General features: G+C 44.0%; 1 protein-coding gene across 2 annotated transcripts in view; it reads left to right on the forward strand.

The window, feature by feature from the left end:
• Positions 1–20,239, forward strand: part of EGFR (epidermal growth factor receptor) — a 167,448-nt gene that overhangs the window by 122,099 nt on the left and 25,110 nt on the right. For both annotated transcript variants that reach the window (XM_072853406.1, XM_072853405.1), the window contains exons 6-17: positions 1,772–1,890; positions 3,313–3,454; positions 4,336–4,452; positions 5,042–5,168; positions 5,268–5,341; positions 6,532–6,622; positions 7,388–7,587; positions 8,635–8,767; positions 10,204–10,303; positions 12,197–12,354; positions 17,830–17,865; positions 19,120–19,261. In XM_072853406.1, the coding sequence (XP_072709507.1) occupies positions 1,772–1,890; positions 3,313–3,454; positions 4,336–4,452; positions 5,042–5,168; positions 5,268–5,341; positions 6,532–6,622; positions 7,388–7,587; positions 8,635–8,767; positions 10,204–10,303; positions 12,197–12,354; positions 17,830–17,865; positions 19,120–19,261 (1,439 nt within the window). The remainder of the gene's footprint in view (positions 1–1,771; positions 1,891–3,312; positions 3,455–4,335; positions 4,453–5,041; positions 5,169–5,267; positions 5,342–6,531; positions 6,623–7,387; positions 7,588–8,634; positions 8,768–10,203; positions 10,304–12,196; positions 12,355–17,829; positions 17,866–19,119; positions 19,262–20,239) is intronic.

Raw genomic sequence — 20,239 nt, forward strand, 5'->3', positions numbered from 1 at the left:
CAGTTTGGCTCCTGCCTTGAACTGCTCTTGAGGTGGAGAGTGGCTGTGCACGCAAAGCCCTTCCCAGGTCGGTCCCGGCAGCTGAGACCGCACAGCTGTCCCGGGGGCTTGCAGAACCTCAGGTCTCAGCCCTGCAAGCTTCCAGCATTTACAAACTCTTGCTGGCTTTGGGAGGATGGCTAGGATCACATAAAATGGAACCGTTCGCAGGCTTTGGCTCTCCTCTCGAGGTATTTGAGAATCTGGCCAACTGAAAATGTATCCCACATTTCCATATGTGGGAAAGTTTGGGGTGATATGTATCTTTCTCCTTCAACGAACGTGAGATATTCTGTTTGAAATATAAACGTTTGCTGTGATATGTGTTTCCAGCAGGAAGCTCTAGTCAATAGCTATCAAAGTGACGAGCTGTTTTACTCCCCTGCTGATGCTTATGAAAAAAATATCAAAATGCTGTTCGTGTAGAACAATGTGCCTTTTATTCCCCTGTTTCTAGTTGAACGGAGGAGTTGCTATCAGAGAAGCTAATGCATGTTGTGGAAATAATCTGTTTCCTTGAAAATATAATATCTGCTTACTGGCCTACAAGAAAAATTAAATAATACAGTTTGGATACAAAAGTGTGTAATGGAAAAAGATAGGAAATATTATTTTTAAAAAAATCACTGTTATATACCCTGTAGTAGGCTACATTTTCCAATAATTTTCTGTTAATTAATAACCATCTGTTTCAGACTTACAGGAATTCCTGATGATATTGTAACTCATTTGTGTGAACTGTGAAGTTGATTAACAGTTACTGTAGTGCACAGCTGAAATGCTCAGGGTGCTGTAATGCAGCAGATAAGCCATCAGGTTTCTCTGACATCTAATGCCAGGGTCTGTGGATCAATAATTTTTTTGTAGAGAACAAGCAATCCCATTTTGGGTGTCTGGTACAAACACATGCTAGCCATTAATTTCTGGCAGTTTTTTAATCGTTCTGATTATCATTTTCTCTGCTTTGATATTCAAATGGAGACAATTTCCCGATTCTCAACAAAATGTTGCAGGCAGTTTTTGCTTCCCTGCAAAAAGCTGAATCAGGGCCAGTTCTTCCTCCGGGTTGCTGCACTGGTGCAAACCCTGTGGGAGTTGAGTAATGCAGATAAAATTTGGCCAAGGAATTGAAGCTTAAGCAAAAATAATACAATATGCATATGAAATCGGTTTGCTGAGTGGGTCTCCCCTCTCTCTGCAAATTTCAGAAATATTTTTAGTGCATTGAAGGGATCCTAACACCACACCAACGATGTACAGTTTCCCATTATAGTACAGAGCCCTGGCAGTTCTCCTGTTGTGTTGTTTTTCCCAAAGCTAGCACCAATAATAGATTTTCTCAACAAAATGGAGCCAGATCCTGCTCTATTGCCCAGCTGTAAGATGCAATGACTCTACAGAGTTTTTCTTGGTTTAGGCATTGATGCCACAGGGACCTGGATGCTCTTTCTAAGCAGGACGTGATTTGCTGGCTAGGACTAGAGTGCTTAGCACCTTGCAAGAGCCAAGATAATTATGGGCTGAACACAAGTCCTTCTCACCACCACCCACCCCAGCTCTCACCCCTCCTGAGCTTTGGCCTTATATGAGGACAGAATACGCGTCCCATGGGGAAAATCTTGCACAGATCCTGCACCAGACCTTTTCTCCATATTTCTTGATCTCACTGCAGCAAATACAGCTTAGAAGTTCTTCATTCCTGACGTTTTTCCTTTTTTCTTGTATCTTCCAGTAACGAAAGTTATCTGTGCCCAGCAGTGCTCTGGCCGGTGCAGGGGAAAGGTGCCCAGCGACTGCTGCCACAACCAGTGTGCTGCGGGCTGCACGGGGCCTCGGGAGAGCGACTGCCTGGTAACGATGCTACACCACTGCCATAATTGCTGAAATCCCTGGGCACAGCAAGGCAGGCTTTCAGCTGCATGTCCTCTAGCCTTCTTTCATCTGAGAAGGCCTCTGAGAGATGCTGACCTGGAGGTTGCCCTGGGGCTTCCCTGCGTGGGTGGTCAGTGGGAGGGAAGAGGACATGAACTACACAGCACCCTTAGCTGGTCTTTACTGACTCTGCAGCTGGACCTTCCTAATGTGTGCTAAACCAGCATTAGTGCCTTCAAGAGCCCAGTGAGCTCAAAGTTGTTGCAGAGCAGCTAAGTGTTTGCTGTAGGGCGACTTCCCCACATAGGCAGGTCCCCAGGTCCTCAGCTACTGCCACAGTGCAGTGCCATGCCAGCACAGCTTTGCCATGTGCTCCTTAATGCTAGGCAGTAATAATCTTAGTTTACCAAAGCAAGAACTTGTAAGGGGAATCAAATATGATGGATCTTCACTCTTTGCGTTTCATTGAACTTCAGACACAAAATCAAGGTTTCCCTTCCTGGTTTTCTCTTGCTGCAAAAGCACTGTGTTTGGGGAACCCTGGGGCAGCAGAGGGAGAAGGAGCAAATGGAGCTTTTTTAGGAAAAAAAATCCCATTGCTTTTCTACAAGAGTTTCAGGGGGTTGGTGCACACTGTGTTTTTAACTCTTTCCCCTGTTTGCACTACACTTCATTCTGAATTAAGTGACACTTGAGTAATTCCCACAGAAACAGTCTGGTCTGGGTTTTGTTGTGGTTATCTGTTTTCCTGGTCCCTTTATAAATTGCATGGCTATGATGCCCTTACTGGCTCACAGAGAAGACAGTTATTCTTTCTCATCTGGAAATCCAGGGAAGAAAAAAGGGGAAAAGAGAATGATTATTAATTTAATACAGAATTAAGTTGGAAGAACCAACTTGTCCTTCATAAATGCCTGCTAAATTGTTCATTACCTGCAGCCAAATATAATGGCTTCAGTTTAATATTTAGCCAGAAAAGTCAGTAATCAGCAGGAAAGGACTTGATTTGATTTAAGTTATTAAAAAGCAGCCAAGAAAAGTACCGTTTGTCTTGATCTGGTTACTGCTTGTAGGGAAAATTCTTCTGTCTAAGGCATGCAGATTTGCTCCTGTTCCCACGTGAATCCCAGCCGCTCTCCACCAGAGTGCCAAGGTTTCTTGTTCAGAAGAAGAAAACCTCATGTTCTCTCCTTTTTTTCAGATATTAAGCTCTATTGCCCAACCTGAAGCAACCTTTCACCTTCAAAGCATGAGGGACCATCCCTGTAGGTGCTTGGGGTTTCCATTAGAGCTAAGCAGGGAACAGATGAGCCCATCAGAGTGTTATTAAAGAGCTAATGTAAAAGCATTGTAGCTTTTTAAGGAGAAGGTAGTTTAATGGGTGCTGTTGTTCAACAACAGGCATGCCGCAAGTTTCGGGATGATGCTACTTGCAAGGACACGTGTCCCCCATTGGTCCTGTATAACCCCACCACCTATCAGATGGATGTCAACCCCGATGGAAAATACAGCTTCGGAGCCACTTGTGTGAGGGAATGTCCACGTAAGTTAATTTCGAGTTGCAGCCACAGAGGAGGTGGGGAGTTGGAGGGAGGTTGTCAGGGACCTGTGTCATCCCTCTGTGTTATGGCCAAGTGCAAGAGCACTTTCTTGTTCTCCTCAGCTTCTGTGGGAACCAGGAACAGGTGACAAAAAAGAGAGAATAGCTGGTAAAGAACCACTTCAGACTGGCTGCATCCATCACCTTTCCTGATTTTTAACCATTAAATTTGGACTTCTGAAGATTTGTCTCTTGATGGAGAAAAAAAAGCATCTTATGAGGATCATCAAAACAATGGCCAAACAAGCCATGTGGGATCAATCCTGTGGATTACCAAAGCATTATCAACTCTTAACTGGTTCTTAATTAGGACTGATAGAAAGGAATTGGTTCAAACACTCTCTCTCAAGGCCTGTGATCATCTCTTCCTCTGCAGATGCTTGCTTTCTTTTCTTTTGCTATTCCATGTCCATGGTCTTTTAACTCGTTGAGACTTATATGTAAGAGAGGGTTTAGCTTACAGAACTGATATCCCTTTCTGAGGTTGACCATTGCCCTGCTTGGCCCTTAGCCTGGAAGAGTGAGTGAAGGTGAGGGATCAGAGGTGCCGTGTATTCATCCCGATTATAGCACTGCTGCACAGCCTGACCTTGTCAATGTTGTTTTATCCTTCTGTGACCATTCCCCTCTCTGTATAATGGTGATAGCATTGTATGTCTGTCTACTTTCAAAGGATGTTTGTGAGAATTAATAATTAATGCCTGTACTTTGCTAAGTATGCCAATAGTTCAAAAACCCTTTTTCTTTCTATTATTGAAGTGCCTGTGCAGCCCCCAACACATCCCTCTCATATTTCAATGACCTTTGTATCCTTGTTTTTCCAGACAACTACGTGGTGACAGACCATGGCTCCTGCGTTCGCTCATGCAATACTGATACTTATGAAGTGGAAGAAAATGGTGTTCGGAAGTGTAAAAAGTGTGATGGGCTATGCAGCAAAGGTATAAAAAGCATGGAATAAACCAGTAAGGCTTTGAGATGATAGGTAGTAAGGCTTTGAGATGATAGGTAACTTATTAGAAAAAGTACATGGAGTTCTGACCTTAATTAAGTGCAAATTGAATAATAAACATCCAGTGATAGTTTGAAGATCTCACAAGTGGTTTGATCAGGAAACGTGGCTGTGGAGCATGCTCTCCAACTGGGATACACCACAAGTACAGCAGATAAACTGTGCATCATGAGCATGTATATCTTGCACATCAGCCTTCTCCTTCATTTGTCCTTCCCAGTATCTCATCAAGGGGAATAAAATGAACATGGGACAAAGAGAGACAAGGGCATGTGCCAGAGCCTGTGTGCAGAGATGCTCAGACCAGAGCTACACAGCTGGGCAAGCAGGAAGCATTTGTCCTGTGGTGCTTTCTGAAAAGCAAAAGTATGCAAGAGATCTGTGAAACTCATCTTACAGTGATAGGTTTGACCATATGGGAGCGCTTTCTGGACTAATGGCATCTTCATGTTTATTCCCTTCCATGTGATTGGGCTTCACCCTTCTCCCCCCTGACTTTTCTATCTCTCTTTTAACAGTGTGCAATGGCATTGGAATAGGTGAACTTAAAGGGATCCTCTCCATAAACGCCACAAACATCGACTCCTTCAAAAACTGTACAAAGATCAACGGGGATGTCAGCATTCTCCCAGTTGCATTTCTAGGGTGAGTTGCCCGCTGGTCGTTTAGCACTGGAGAAGAAGGGCTAAGGAGAAATTCAGGCTGATCCATTCTTTTCCTGATTCCTCATTCTGTGTTTTTCAGCGATGCCTTCACGAAGACCCTACCCTTGGACCCCAAGAAGTTGGATGTCTTCAAAACAGTCAAAGAAATATCAGGTCAGCAGTGGGTTTTAGCTGAGATGGTCTCTGATCAGTACTGCCAAAAACACAAAGGGAGAGGAGAGAAATTTTTTAAGCACATGAAGAGAAGTGCCAGCAAACAGTTTCTGTCTCTGAGCTATGAGGGTCACTCTTCACAAAGGTGGTCAGCAGCACCTCGCCAGCGTTATGCCCACATAATCCATACTGGCCTCCCATCCAAGGTGTGTCATTTGGCCAGATCATCCCTTCTGCTGAAGCAAAGAGTAAAAGCAGCCCTCTCAACCCTAGCAAAGAGTAAAAGCAGAGGAGATACTCAGCCACCCAAGAAGTATGTGGTGATGCAGAGGCGTGCCACTCCGGCTAAAAAAAGCCAAGTGTGTTTCTATTTGTGGAAAACCTTTCAGCAGCTCCTTAGGGAAGCGTGCTCAGTGGCTTGCATCATCCTCGTGGAGACACCCTCTCCAGCCTGAAGAGCTCTTCCTTAGGGTGAATGTGTCTCCACAAGCATAAAGTGGCCAGCAGAGCCAAGTCTTGCACCAAGTATCAATTAAAATTAATTTTGTTCAGCCCATTATAAAATGAGTGTAACATCAGAGCTGGGGCCACAGATGTGACTCCAGTTCTCCTTTTCTTTCTGTCTTTTACCTGTCTGGTTCCCTTCAAGGTAGCAATGACTAAACTCAGAGCTTCATACGGCAGCCTGCAATTTCTCAAATTCTCCCCCTCCTCCCAAGCGCCTCGGCTGAGCAGGGAAATCTGCTTGCCTTAGCAAATCCACTCTGAGTGCCTGTCTGTTCTGCTCGGTTTCTGCTTTCTTTTCAGTTTTTCTGTTCCCTGAGGGCAGCTCACAAATGGGACAGAGCAATGCCTTTCTCCCACAGCCTCTCAGCCAGGGTATCTGCTGGCAAGAGCCATCGTCACTGGCGGCTGTGTGGCAGGATGTGCAGCTCACCAACACGCTCGTCTCTTGCGCTCCTAAGCCCTCGTGGTGGGCTAAGAAGTAAACTGTTTATAAAATGGGGTTTAAAAATATCTTCCTGCTCCCTAAAATGTCATGTTTCCCATTGAGATTCTCAGATAAGCAGAGGGAAAGCCCAAGTGCCTTCTCCCGGTGCAGGAGGACCTCAAGGAGGAGGTTCTGCTGCCAATACTGACTGCGGTTGTATTATTATTATTATTTTTTAATCTTCTTTTCTTCATTTCAGGATTTTTGTTGATTCAGGCCTGGCCTGATAATGCTACTGATCTCTATGCTTTTGAAAATCTGGAGATTATACGAGGCAGAACCAAGCAACAGTAAGTGAATCATGTGCCAGAGCAACTGTAAAAGAAACTCTGTTTAGAGCTGCGTTTGTCTGAGCACACCAAGGTACGAAGCGGTGAGGCGTGGGTGTCCACAGACTGATGCAAAATGAGAAAAAGCCTGCAAGGAGTCGAGCACCATCTTTGTAGCAGTAGATAATGTGCCCTGGGGGGGATGAGACCTTCAGCTCTGTGCTGCATGGGGAGGGCTGCTCTGAGCCTGCTCTAGGACCAGGCTCACCCCCACCAGCCTGGAAGTGCAAGCGGGACAGAGAGCACTCTTTGCCGTCCAGGGCAAGTTATGATGTGATTGGAAGCACTTTGGGATTTGAGGTAGCTGGGCAGTCAGGGATGGAGATGTGGCTGCCAGATGTGGCTGCCAGGCAGTGTGGACACCAGCAGTGCAACCAGTGCCCACCTGGGCTTACCCTGAGGGGAAGGATGGCTTGGTGGACCAGTGCAAAATAATAGCTGCTCTACCTACAACCACAAGATCGTTTACTTGATAGAGTGCATGTGTCCTGCCAGATTTAGCTTAAAATTCCCATGCAAAACCAGATATGAGTATTGCAGTTGTTTTATATAGGTATGTCATGTACCAAGCGTTAAGCTTAGAGGGCTGAGCAACCTCTTCCTTGAACAAAATTGAGTTTGCAGCAACGCGTGTTTGAAAAACAAAAGAAAAATATGCTCAGTTAAACCCTGCTTACTAATTCTCTTTCTTCTGCATTTTTTAATTTTTGTCCATCTCCATTTTAGTGGCCAGTATTCCCTTGCTGTTGTTAACTTGAAAATACAGTCATTGGGGCTGCGCTCCCTCAAGGAAATAAGTGACGGAGATGTTGCCATTATGAAGAACAAGAACCTCTGCTATGCTGACACCATGGACTGGCGCAGCCTATTTGCAACTCAGAGCCAGAAAACAAAGATTATACAGAACAGAAATAAAAATGAGTGTGGTAAGTCAATGCTGATGTCCTGCCCCCTGCGGAAGATCATGCTAAAATGCAAGAGTTATTCAAGCAAGGCTTTTTTCTCTCTGTTCCCCTGGCTGCAAAATTCATCAGTGATATTGCTTTAATGAAAGTGGTGAGGGAAAAGTGTTTTTTTTTCCCACCGAGGATGTGGACTTCATGGTGTCCAGCAGATGGGAAGGAGCTGCTTCACCACTGTGGGCATAGTGAAGCCACGCAGGCTGAAGAACACAGAAGCTAACCACAAACATTGGACTTTTTTGACAAGGTCAAAGCTGTTGTTCAACCATGCTGCTGTTGACTGCAGTGGTCCCTGGGCCAAAATCCAATTATTTCTCTTTGCAGAATATGAATTTGTTGTATTTTGGAAATTGATCATAGAATCATAGAATGGTTTGGGTTGGAAGGGACCTTCAAAGATCATCCTGTCCAACCCCCCTGCTGTGGGCAGGGACATCTTTCGCTAGATCAAGTTGCTCAAAGCCCTGACCAACCTGACCTTGAACACTTCCAAGGACGGGGCATCCACAACTTCTCTGGGCAACCTGTTCCAGTGTCTCACCACCCTCACTGTAAAAAATTTCGTCCTTATGTCCAACCTAAACCTACACTCTTTCAGTTTAAAGCCATTGCCCCTTGACCTGTCACTACAGACCTTGGTAAAAAGCCGTTATAAGCCCCCTTTAAGTATTAAAAGGCTGCAATAAGGTCTCCGCGGAGCCTTCTCTTCTCCAGGCTGAACAACCCCAACTCTCTAAGCCTGGTACTAGTTTAGCTTTATTACACGGCTGTTAAGCTGTCACAGAGGAGCTTGTTTTTATTTTGAAAGGCCAGAAGTCACTCTTAATTTCAGGCTTTGGGAATTAAGAGAAGCATACTTATTCCTCTTCCACACTGCCAGGACCATTCACATCTGCTTTGGAACAGGTTGGAGAAACTGTCTGGTCAGGATAGAGTCACTTGTAGTGCTGTGTTTGCCTTCTCTCCTGCCTTGATGTCCATGGCCTTTTTTCTTGTCTCTTTCTCTCCCAGCTGCTGCCAGGCATGTTTGTGACCCCCTGTGCTCAGACGTGGGCTGCTGGGGCCCTGGACCCTTCCACTGCTTCTCCTGCAGGTTTTTCGATCGCCAGAAGGAGTGCGTGAAACAGTGCAATATCCTGCAAGGGTAAGGTGTCTGGGGGGTGCTTGAGGTTTGGCGATGATTTGGGGGTTTGGGGTTTTAGAACATGTTGTAGCTAGGAAGAAAGGATTTCATAAGCTTTGCACAGATGTTGGGTGAGCATAGCACCTAAAAAGAGGGAAAAGCCAGGAGCTGAGGTAGCTCTCCTTCCCCGTTCAGCATTGCTTAGGAGTTGCTCCTGCCACAGTGACTGCCATGAAAACATCCCCTGAAGCCCATGAGGAGACTATCTGGAGGCCCAAGAACATTAAGCCTTACACTTTCTTCCCCTAAGAAATAAAGGAGCTTAAAGCCCCCTGTGAAAATCCAAGCTATGACTGTCATGTCAAGCACATCGGGCAAGAGCCGGAGCCAGTTGCAGTCACTGGGAGCTCAGTCACCCCCGGAGCCAGGGCTTCACTTCTCAGTAGGCTTCCTTACTGCAAAGGGGCTCTCATATTTGCTCAAATGTGTGGCTCACCCTTGCAATTTGCAAAGTTGCAGTCAAGGGAGAATGAGCTTTTATCCAAAAAGCACCGCGAGCAGCAATTTCAGCCAAAATTATTGCTTTGGCTTCACTCAGTCAGAGGAAAATGTATCGCTGCCTGTGTGTCAGGACTGCAGCTCGGCTGGGTTTTTCAGTCCGTTCAACAGGTGATGTAGGCAGGAAAGGCACAGCTAGCACCAAAAATTACACGTTTTTTTTAATAAATCTTTCAACGTTTGACTTTTAAAAATCATGAGTGTTAAGCAAGTACTTGGCAGGGTGCTGATGCCCCTGATGTTTGTATTTGTCTAGCAACTTGCAGTTTAGCAGCTGTCTTTTTTGTAAGCGAATTCCCTCCAGCAGCTATTATGACCTGAAGGGTAGATCTGGGCATTTTTTGTGTCAAATGCTGAGTAGATTTAGTTTAATTAATAACACCATTACTTGAAGTGGAACAGCTTTATTGCTATTGAAACCATCTGTTCCCAACTTTCATATTTTAATGATTCATTGTGTGTTGTAGGGAGGGTATGAATTTAATTATCAGTGCATTGCTGTTTAACTTTCCTAATTATTATTTGGAGCCTTGGAATCACTTGAACTGTTTTTGCTGATCTCTTTGCATCACTACCATTTAAAAGCCTTTGGAAATCATTGTGAATATTCTGTGTCATTAATTTAAAAGGGAAAGTAAACTAATTTGTAGTGTGCAATCTGGAGTGCCATGTGTTTCACCGTCAACCAAATTTCCCTTACTCTTACCTCTCCCTGGTTGTGCTGAGCGAGTGCTACCGGTGTAACCAGGAGGGTCCCCCTGTACCTCCTCCTGTCTAAGTACCATCATCCCAATCTATTTAAACTGGAAAAGTCAGGGAAAGGAGAGACAACCACAATTTATCACTCGCTAATCAACCTGGTTTTTAATTATTTCTCTTTTTTTTTTGCTGTTTTCCAGGGAGCCGAGAGAGTTTGAAAGGGACTCCAAGTGCCTCCCCTGCCACCCCGAGTGCCTAGTACAAAACTCCACTGCATACAACGCAACCTGCACTGGACCTGTAAGTGCAGATTCATCTTAGCAAACCTGTGCCTCAAACCATGTATTAATATGTATTTCCTGTGTTGAGATAATCCTGAGGTCTCATTTACCCTTCTCCGGGATCAGGTGGAGATGGGGCAATTAGAGGGCAAGATCTGGGGGCAGGGGAGCAGAAACAGGAGAGAGAACCTCAGGGTATTATTTCTCTTTTGTGTCACCCATCATACGTGTAATCCACAGCCACAGGCATTGTGGGGCCTTTCTTTTTTTTGTCTTTTTACAGAAGAAAAAACGTAAGGCTTGCTTACGTATGTGACGATACGGTAATTTAGTGAACATTTCGGGAACATGTAGTTACTGAACAGCCAAGCTGGTGTGAACAAATTAAATTTCCTTATTCAGAGGGAAAGAACTGTTAAAAACAGTGGATTAAAACAGTAGCTTTTTGCCTTTTTGAAAAGCCATGATACAATTGTGACCAAAACCAGGTATTTACTGGAAAATATTCAGGAAGCAGTTTTTACTTAAAACCATGTTCTCTCCTCTAACTAGGGTACAGTAAATACCTATGTTAAAGTAATTGCAGGTGTAAATTATGTTCAAAGAAAGGCAATCAAAACAAAATGATTGGATTTTCAAACTTGTTTAAGTATTCCAAATTCGTACAAAATCTCCTTCTACAAAAGTCAATACAATGTACTCTTGCTAGTCATACAGTCTTCCTCAATTTTGTTCTTCTTTAATTTTGATAATACTCTTTTGTGTTATGAAATGTCCAGTTTGGCAAAGGTGCAAAATTATTTCCTTTTAATCAGATCAAACTCATATCATAATTGTAAAACTCTAATCTCATTTGGTTTTGGTAATTGAAATCAAATCTCCTGCTTCCATCACAGATCCTCCTCTGTGCTACTTAATCCAACTCTTTAAACACCTTTGCCATCCCCTGCAGCCACTGAGTGTTCGACCCTTGCCCATCATCCATCTGAGAGTCACTGCTCAGTAATGTGAAGTATTTCCATCCTCCCTTCTAGCTTAGACCACCATGGCCTAAGGGATGTTGTTAACATTATAAGCTCCTTCAGGTAGTGACCACCCTCTTGTTCCATATTTGCCCAGCGTCTAGTAATCAGTCTATTATAGTAGCCCTTAGACATTACAGTAATTAAAATAATCTTCCTATAGCATGTCTTACTATAGTCCCACTGAAACCAGCACTGTGGATCTGTTCTCCGTAGTAGAATTTGACCTGGAATTGCTGGTTGCCCTGCTTTAAAATATTTAGGGCATTCCTGGTGCTGCTATAAATAAATACAAATACTAATGAATAAAAACAGCTCTGCCAAAAATGGCCAAAGGTAATGCCTTTAAACACAAACTGAGTGCTCTTCAAAGTAAAAAACTCATGGGCTCCTTGGGTTGCCTCCATTATCCCCTGCTTCTCACAAGCAGATGGAAGAACCTGTGCTGAGAAACAGGAAAATAATGATTTGAGGCCAGTACTTCAGGAAGGTGTCAGCAGGTCCAGCTCCATTGTTTGAAATCATGTGATGGTAGATTGCACCAGGCAGCAGCCTGGCCCTCTGCTTTTGAGCTTACTCCTTATCAAGATGTCATTAAATCATTCCTTATTTTAAATGAAAAAACCAAACTTTCCAACCAGGCAGAAGGCAGGAAAAAAAAAGCAGCAACACTGAAACTCAAGAAAATATTAGCTTTAAACATCAGGTACTGCCTTTTGTACAGTCCATCCTACAAGAGCAAATACTTAGAAGAATATCAGGTAGCAAAGTAATAAAACCAGATGATGCTGAAAACTTCTAGCAGGTGAAGGCATTTAGATTTATCTTCTGAATTTCCTCCTGAATAGGCTGATATAAGGGCATTATAAATGAGCTGTTTCTCTTTGCAGGGCCCTGACAATTGCATGAAGTGTGCCCATTTTATAGACGGCCCCCACTGTGTGAAATCTTGCCCGGCAGGAGTTCTGGGCGAGAATGACACCCTTGTCTGGAAATACGCTGACGGGAATGCTGTTTGCCAGCTCTGCCATCCAAACTGTACCCGGGGGTGAGTAAAACCTCGGGCCAAATGGAAACAGGGCTGGGAAAAAATAGGGCAACAGCTCGTCTCGAGCTCCTTACCTTCCTAATAGTCCCGTTTCAAACGATCGAGAAGAAAAAATAGCAGGGAGCAAGAGAGGTCAGGAGTATGCAGGTAATGTAAGCAGAGTGCAGCGGACTTTGTAAATAGGAAAAGCTCAGTAGCACTTCTTTACACAAAAAAATAAAGAGGAAAAATGTTTCAGGGGGGTTGAAAGAGGTTTGTTTGTTGATTTAAATAGGAAACTTCCTGGAATTTTACAGAACTCACCCACCAGTGATGCACTTTCTGTTTTTTTCCCACCCGGCTTGATGTTGGGTCCTCTGTTTTTTGGGAGGAACATCAGTGACATCTGGTGGATGCTGGACTCCCGGGGCCCATTTTTCTCTGCACCTTTCATTTTTTAGGAGGGAAATCCGAGTGAGGTACCACAGTGATTTTCTTTCTTTCCTTCTTTCCATATGCTAGCACCCGGTCTGAGTTTCAACCCTTGCTTGCCTCCTGAGTGTGGCTTTATTAATGAGTATCACAGTAAACCCAATCTGTATGAACCGATTTTGTCCTCATTTGGGGGAACACTTAAACTACCACCTATAATGAACTGTGAATTCAACTGTATTTAACCTACATGACAATAAGTAACAGGGCTGCAGCTGTCTCCTCTCCTGGTTTCTGACCTGCAAAGGACACGGGATGTGCAGTAAGAGGTTTTAGGTTTTGAGACTTGGTTGTTGGACTGTGATGCTTTCAGAGCAAAAAAACAACCCACATTTAGTATCTTTTCCTTCACAGGCCCCTGCCCTGCAGGTCTGTCTGAACCAAAATCCTTCTATAATATGCCTGTAATATGTGTTACAAGAGAGATGTTATAACACTGGCCTCTGATTATATTCAGACCAACCATTATCCCATTGTATATTTAGCGAATTCAGCTGCCAGGTCATTAAAGAGCAGAGTGCTCAGGCCCTCACCTTCATGGAGAAAAGGAGATGAAGGGTTTAAACAGCAAGTAACAGCCCTTCCTAGTGCTCACAACGAATTCAGTACTCTGCTTTTCAGATGGTAGCTGCAACAGCCATGTGGGTTTGCCATGATTTACAGCTATGCCCCCTGTGTTTTGTTACAGTCGCAGGCAAGAGGCTTCCCATCACACCCCTGAGAACAAATGATCTCAGTTGAAAAGGGATCTTAATAACTTTGCTCTTTATTAATGACCTCAGTAGTCCCTACTGATACAAACTGGCCACAGGGATCCAATATCCTTCTTCTAACTGGCCACATGAAAATGCAGCTGATTATTGGAGCAGCATAATGGGTAACCACATCTGAACAAGGCTTTCGACTGTGCAGCCTCAGTAGCGAGATCAAACACTAGACTCAAATGAACGCAAACTTGGAGAACATAATCTGCCAGACATGGATGTAGCTTCAAGCCACACAGTGGCTCTTTGTGCACAAGCAAGTCCCCAGAGCAGAGTTCATCAGAAAAGTCCATTCCTGCCTGGCTTTAGCAGTGGATGGGTGTACCACAGGAGTCTGGCAGGTGATGGGAGTAGGGTAAGGAGAGGTTTTTGAAAATTAGGGGTACCCAACATGTGGCTCAGTGTATTTGGCCCTGTGTTATGAAGGCAGAACATAAAAAGTAGTATCAATTTCATCTCTTACGTGAAAGAACTGGGCTAAGTTTGCCACAGTTATATTGTGGGCATGCTCAAGTTGCTGCCCAAATGCAGCAGAAGAAATAGACCGTACCCCTGAAGGGCTCAAGAAAGCTAAGAGAAGGTAGTGTTACTATTTTTGTTTTATAGATGGGACATCTGGGGCTAATGGCATTGATGGGTAGGGAGCCAGTGTCAGAGGCGTAATCTGGGAACATGCAGTCTGATGCAGCATTTTCCCTGTGAAGGCAATCAATCAGTGATGCCGCTTAGTTCTCTTCACGCCTTTCCCTCGTTGTGCTGCGGGAATGGGATCTGTTCAGCAGTGGGTGGAAAACATCTGTCTCGCAAAGTTTTTGCATCCTTAGAAACCACAGTCTCAGCGATTTCTGCATGACAAGAAACAACAACTTTATTTTTGTCCCTGTCCAGTTTCACAGCTAGAGCCCACAAAATCTTATCAGCATGACTAAGTGTGCTGACTTCAGTAATCACGTAAGTAAGGGTTTCCAGGATCTGGCTCTATTTTCCATATTTGAAGAAGCTGCAAGTAAAGGGACTTCTCTTCCCAACTGAGCTTTGTCATGAATTTTGATTTTTTTACTTTAGGTGTGCTTACTGGTAGTGCATCGCTTCCTTTGTATCACCATGAAGAATCCCATCTAATCTAATTTTCTTTGCTGAGTCGTTTGTTCAGCCATCATTGGAAAACAGAAGGGAGGTAGCTTCCTCCTGCTCAGCCCAAAAGACCCCTTCTCTCCCATTTTCCATTAACTGCTTGGTGATTTTGTACACTAGCTTCCTTTTGTACAGCTGAGAAAATACACTCTGATAAAGACAGTGACATCCCAAAAGCGCTGGAATTACCCCATTTATACCTCCAGCAACTGGTGAAAGACACTGGCTTGATTAGTCAGCTCGGCATTGAAGGATTTGGTTTTTCCTTGCCACTCTCCCAGAGCATGGGAATCAAATTCAGCCACAGTGGGGTGGAAGAGCAAAAAGGACAGAGGCCACAACTGTAGAAAATAGCACTGGCTGATGCGTCCTGCCTCCGCAGTTGCTACCAACGCTACGTGTCTCGCCAGTCTCCATGTTAAATGCCAGCGGCCAGGGGGTCCAAGAAGGAAGGTTGCAGCAGCACAGCGCAATTGTGATGCCTTTGTCACACTCTGAAGGTTAATGAGAAAGAAAGGGCAGAGGAAAATTCTTGTAAGGCTTTAAAAAGCCCAATGCTTTTCCATTTCTTTTATGACTGTGAAGTAACTTAAGGTGTTATAGTGTGAGTTCCCTCTGAAAGGCCATAAATCATAGCAACCTGGCTGTATTACATGAAATTAGGAACTATGGGTCTAGGAGAAAGTTGTTAAAATCTTGATGGATTTGGGAAATAAATAGCTGTGTCTGCACTGGGATGAGTAATATTTACGTAGACAGATGAAATGCTGAGTTCGGGATGCAATAGTTTTCAGGGACTGTACACAGCACTAATTTTCCAATAAGTAGAGAAATATTTCAGAGACTACAACTGCTGCTAGATTCCATCTGATATATCCGTAAGATCTTGAGGCAGTTCATAACACAAGGTCACATTTCTCATTTTGGTTTCTGTAAGCAGAAGAAAAACGGTTCAGGAATGGAAAAAGTGATTGTTTAGATTCCATAAAACCTGGGTTACTTATGTTGGGTGTCATCATAAAATTCCACATTAAGAAAGATGGTTATATTTAGTCCTGGATGGATATTTGTCATAGGCTTTGTTTCTCCTTTGACTTGTGAAATGAATCAGAAAATCACATAGGATTTGAAAAGCACAAGCTGATCTGTCATTTTCTTCCCAAACACCTTTTTACTTTATCCCACTAGACTTGGTATGGATGGATTTGTGTGGGAAATAATTTTTAAAAAGAAGGGGATAGATGAAAATCTACACCTCTCCTGCTTCTACTTTCTGGTGTAGGAAAATAACTGGTCGGTCATTCCCCAAACTGTAGATACTGTCCCCTCAGCCGATTTTTTTTGCTGTTAGGAAGCACATGGAGGACTTGCCATCATAAAGTTGCATGGCAAATCAGTATCTTTAGGAAGACATAATTTGAGGGACCGCAGCCACATTCTGAAAGAATGTGAGGTCTTTTAATTTCACGTCTTTATCGGGAGAAGCTGCACATGCTTTGTTGCATTAGCATATAGGAGTTCAGATCAGGTGGTAGAGCGTGATAGGATGAGGTCTCGGGTCTTAGATCCATTTTGTATTGAGCGGCCAAAGAGAGAAGCCCGGTGCAAAGTGAGATACGTCTCCTGTGACCATAAGCAAGCTGGTGGTTCTGCTCTGCACGTGCAGCCTCTCTGTGCTTACTTACACAACTGAGCAAACAAACCAAGCTGTAGGCAGACAGAGAATGCTAACAAAGCTGGGCACCCGGGATCCGGGAACCGGTACACACAACACTTCCAGTGTCTCCAGGACACCAGGATGCACGTTCTTGCATGGGAGCCCAGTGAACTCACAAGACCTTCCAGATGCTGGGTCTTGGAGCACTGTGTTGGCCCAGAAACAAGGCAAATACACAAGGGAAGATCAGAGTAATGAAAACAAACAAACAAAAACCCAATAAAATGAGTAGTTGCTTCACCTCTTCCTCCCCCAGACCTAGATCAAGTTTGAGATAAGATCTACAACTCTGCCTGCCATTTTGAAATTTTTCTGGTTCCTCCTCTCGGCAAGAGGGAATTCAGAGCAGTTTTCCTGGCACAGGCTCACTCCTTACCCTCTACTTGACCTCCTCTGGAGTTGTTTTGGGATGATCCATTTTCTTTAAGTCAGCGCAGGGAACGGATACCACAAACTGGACTTTTCTCCTTGCTGTGCTCTGTTTTTCAGAGGTGATGTAACCCTCTCTGTAATGCTCTCCTTCCTCGGTAGACACCACAAAGACCACAATTCCCATGAAGAGCTTACATCTTGTAGCCCAGCAGCACTTAGGGAATGCACAGTGCCTCTCACGCCCATTAGACCATCAAGTGAATGCAGTCACTGTATTTTCATCCATGTTGTTTTTTGCACTGGGCTGCCAAAATGAATTTCAGGCATTTTAAACTCAAATGGAGGGTAAATGACTTGCTAGTAGAGTTTCTGGCTCCCTGGATAACTGTCATACCTGTTTACATTACCTTAGACCTTAGATTCTGAAAGAAAAATATAATGGATACATGCCAACAGACTATAGCCGAAGGGAGTGCTGTCAAATCGTGTTTTCTGATGAGACCATGTATCTGCTAACCAAGTTTTCCATTGCAATAGAAATGCTGGAAATTGGAATGTTTTACTTATCAGGAAACAAGGATTATGCAGGAGGGTCTGCACTGACACGTTTCCACGTGGCTTTCTGCCCTTGTGCAGAGGAGAGGCTACTTCTGTCCTCCTCCACCGTCAGCCCTGAGCTTCTGTGCTAACGCAGATGTCCATGCAGAGCCAGGGAATCCAGGTCCATTTGAATGTTGTGTATCTATGTCCTCCCCCCATTCTACCACATGATAGAAAGTTGTTTTAAAAGATTCTTTAAACTGAGTATGCAGCATAACTATGCCTCTAGATAAAAGATTTTGCAGCAAGGCCATTGACTGATATTTAATAGAGTGTATGACTGTTATAAATTCCTGTCTTAATACTTGGACTGCTCTGAAACACAAACTTTTAAATCAGTAGCACTCTTCTTAGTTGGAATTGTAGAAGTATGTATGCCAGAGCTAATATATTTGTAATGTTCCTTTGTTTTTACAGGTGCAAAGGGCCAGGTCTTGAAGGCTGTCCAAACGGGTGAGTATTTCATCTGCTACAATTAACGACAGAGCTGGAAAGAATGCATGCGTGTTTACATTTCCACGCTGGACACTGCAAGGCTGGGTCTAAAGTTAAGTCTTCAGCTCTCTACAGGGAAGTGACAGATTAGAGCAGGCTCTGACCTATAAAAATGATTTAAAGAACTGAGAAATATTCCTACTGGCACAAGACTCCAAAACCTTCTTCTACTTAGCTTGTTTGTCAAGGTGAGACCTGGGATCTGTTACTGGAGAACAAAAGGAGGAGCTGGAAAAAGAAAGGATTATAGGCTAGTGGCAGAGTTTTAGGATATGTTTAGGATTGATGTGGTTACCTGCATTATGGGGGTTCATCTCAGAGACCCAGGGGGTCTTTTCCAGCCCTGTGATCTGTACATCTCCAACTGCTCTGTGCACAGATGGACGTTCATTCTTCACACTAGATCTTACGTTGCACTGTTTGGCCTCATGACTTGCTCAAGGTCATGCAACAAGCAAACAGGCTTCTCTGACTAAGAGAGAGGGATTTAGTTTCTGGCCACAGTGTCATGCTAAGGCAAGACAAATTCAGCCTAGAAGTACTCTTAAAAAGTAACTCCATTTGATAGTAATCCCTGGGGCAACTTAGAAGGAGCTGTGATGGGTCTCCAAGTACAGGTGAAAAAACAACCTTGGAAAACAGGTTTTTCTTTTCAACTTAAATTTGAAATGACCCAGGCTCTAATAAAGAGGCAGCAATCTGTACTCACAACGCGGTTGGTTCACACATTACCTAGCCTCAGACATTTGTATTTGGGGAGGAGGGCCAATGATCTGAAGTTCATTGTGACCCCTACAGCATGGCCCCCCAATAATGGTGAGATGTCAGCTTCATTGCTGGTAAATAAATTTTTCACGCACGCTTCGTGTATCTGATCACATGCGGGCTGCCCATGGCTGGCATATATAGGCATCGCAGATTTAATGCTCATGTGCTTGGTGGGTTTGACAGAGGGAGGAGAAATCCCCTTGCTTAAGCTGACGATCAGCTCCAATTGTTAGTTTGAGAGAAGAGTGAAGACTTTGAGCAGGTTACTGGATGAGGAACTTAAAAATACAGATGCCCAAGATATCTGAAATGTCAAGTAGGCTTAAGTGGATGTCCAGAGTGTGTGTTTGATCAAAACCTAAGGCTCCATGCAACGTCTGTAGGGTTTTTTAAAATCTTACACCTAAGCATTTTTTCTCTTTCTGCATCCCTCCTGTTTTGCAGCTCCAAAATCCCATCTATCGCAGCTGGCGTCGTTGGAGGTCTCCTGTGCCTGGTGGTGGTCGGCTTGGGCATCGGCCTTTACTTGCGGAGGCGCCACATCGTCAGAAAGCGGACCCTGCGCCGGCTGCTGCAGGAGAGGGAGGTGAGCACCGCCAACACGGCAGCAGCACCAGCTGCTTTATTTGAGGCAATGGGTGCTGGCCTCCTTGTACCAGAGAATTAAAGCACCATGCATCTGCCTTGTAACTCAACAAGCCCTTGGGTTGGCAAACACGGCATTTGCCGCCCTAGTCGGAAAAGAAGCAGTGTGCACCTAACACTTTCTCACTTAATCTGAAGTCTGATCCCTCTGGATATAATTTTCAAAAGCTTTAGGAGATTTAGATGTCTAAATCCCAAGGAAAATCATTGCGATTGTCTACTTGGAAAAAACTACTCCTTCAGGGTAAGGTGCAATGTGTTTGCTGATCCATACCACCTTGCTGTGTAGACCTTCAGCCTCGAATTGTTTCTCCCTCCAGACAAGCCTTGAGGCTGCTGTGGCAATTTGGGCGCTTTTGAAAATTTTACCCCCTTGATCAGGCATATGTCTGATCCTGCAGAAAAAAATGAGAGAGAAAGGAGAGGAGGGAAAGGAATTGAGGAAGTGTTTGTGTCTTGTCTTTGGTTTGTTTTTAGCACAAAAAACCCACAAAGCCATCAAAGTGAATGGTTCACCCTGTTGGGCATGAACAAGGTTTCTACACTGCTTTTTGTTTTCTGCACGGTTTTGTGTGCATTACAGCATCACCCTCTGGGTACCTCACGTATAAAATAGCAAAATCCATTACCCTGGATTAAAGCCACTCTTTTATGATTAGCCCCCTTCTCTGTCTAGTCCAATCCTAGTAAATAATTAGCAAATTGTATTTAACATTCGGCTAAAAGCCCAGTTGCAGCTTCCTTCTGTGCTCACTGGTTTTGCAGAGTCAGCTGCTAAAATCCTTAAAAAAAAAGCTGTCCTGCTTTTTAATGCACTACCTAACAATATTTTACATACCACTGTATTCTACAGTTGTGATAGTAGAGTTCAGTTTGTGCTCAGCTCATATTGTACCCTCTGGACTCCTCAAAATCAGGA

Source organism: Ciconia boyciana, chromosome 2 (assembly GCF_034638445.1).
Source record: "Ciconia boyciana chromosome 2, ASM3463844v1, whole genome shotgun sequence".
Taxonomy (NCBI): domain Eukaryota; kingdom Metazoa; phylum Chordata; class Aves; order Ciconiiformes; family Ciconiidae; genus Ciconia; species Ciconia boyciana.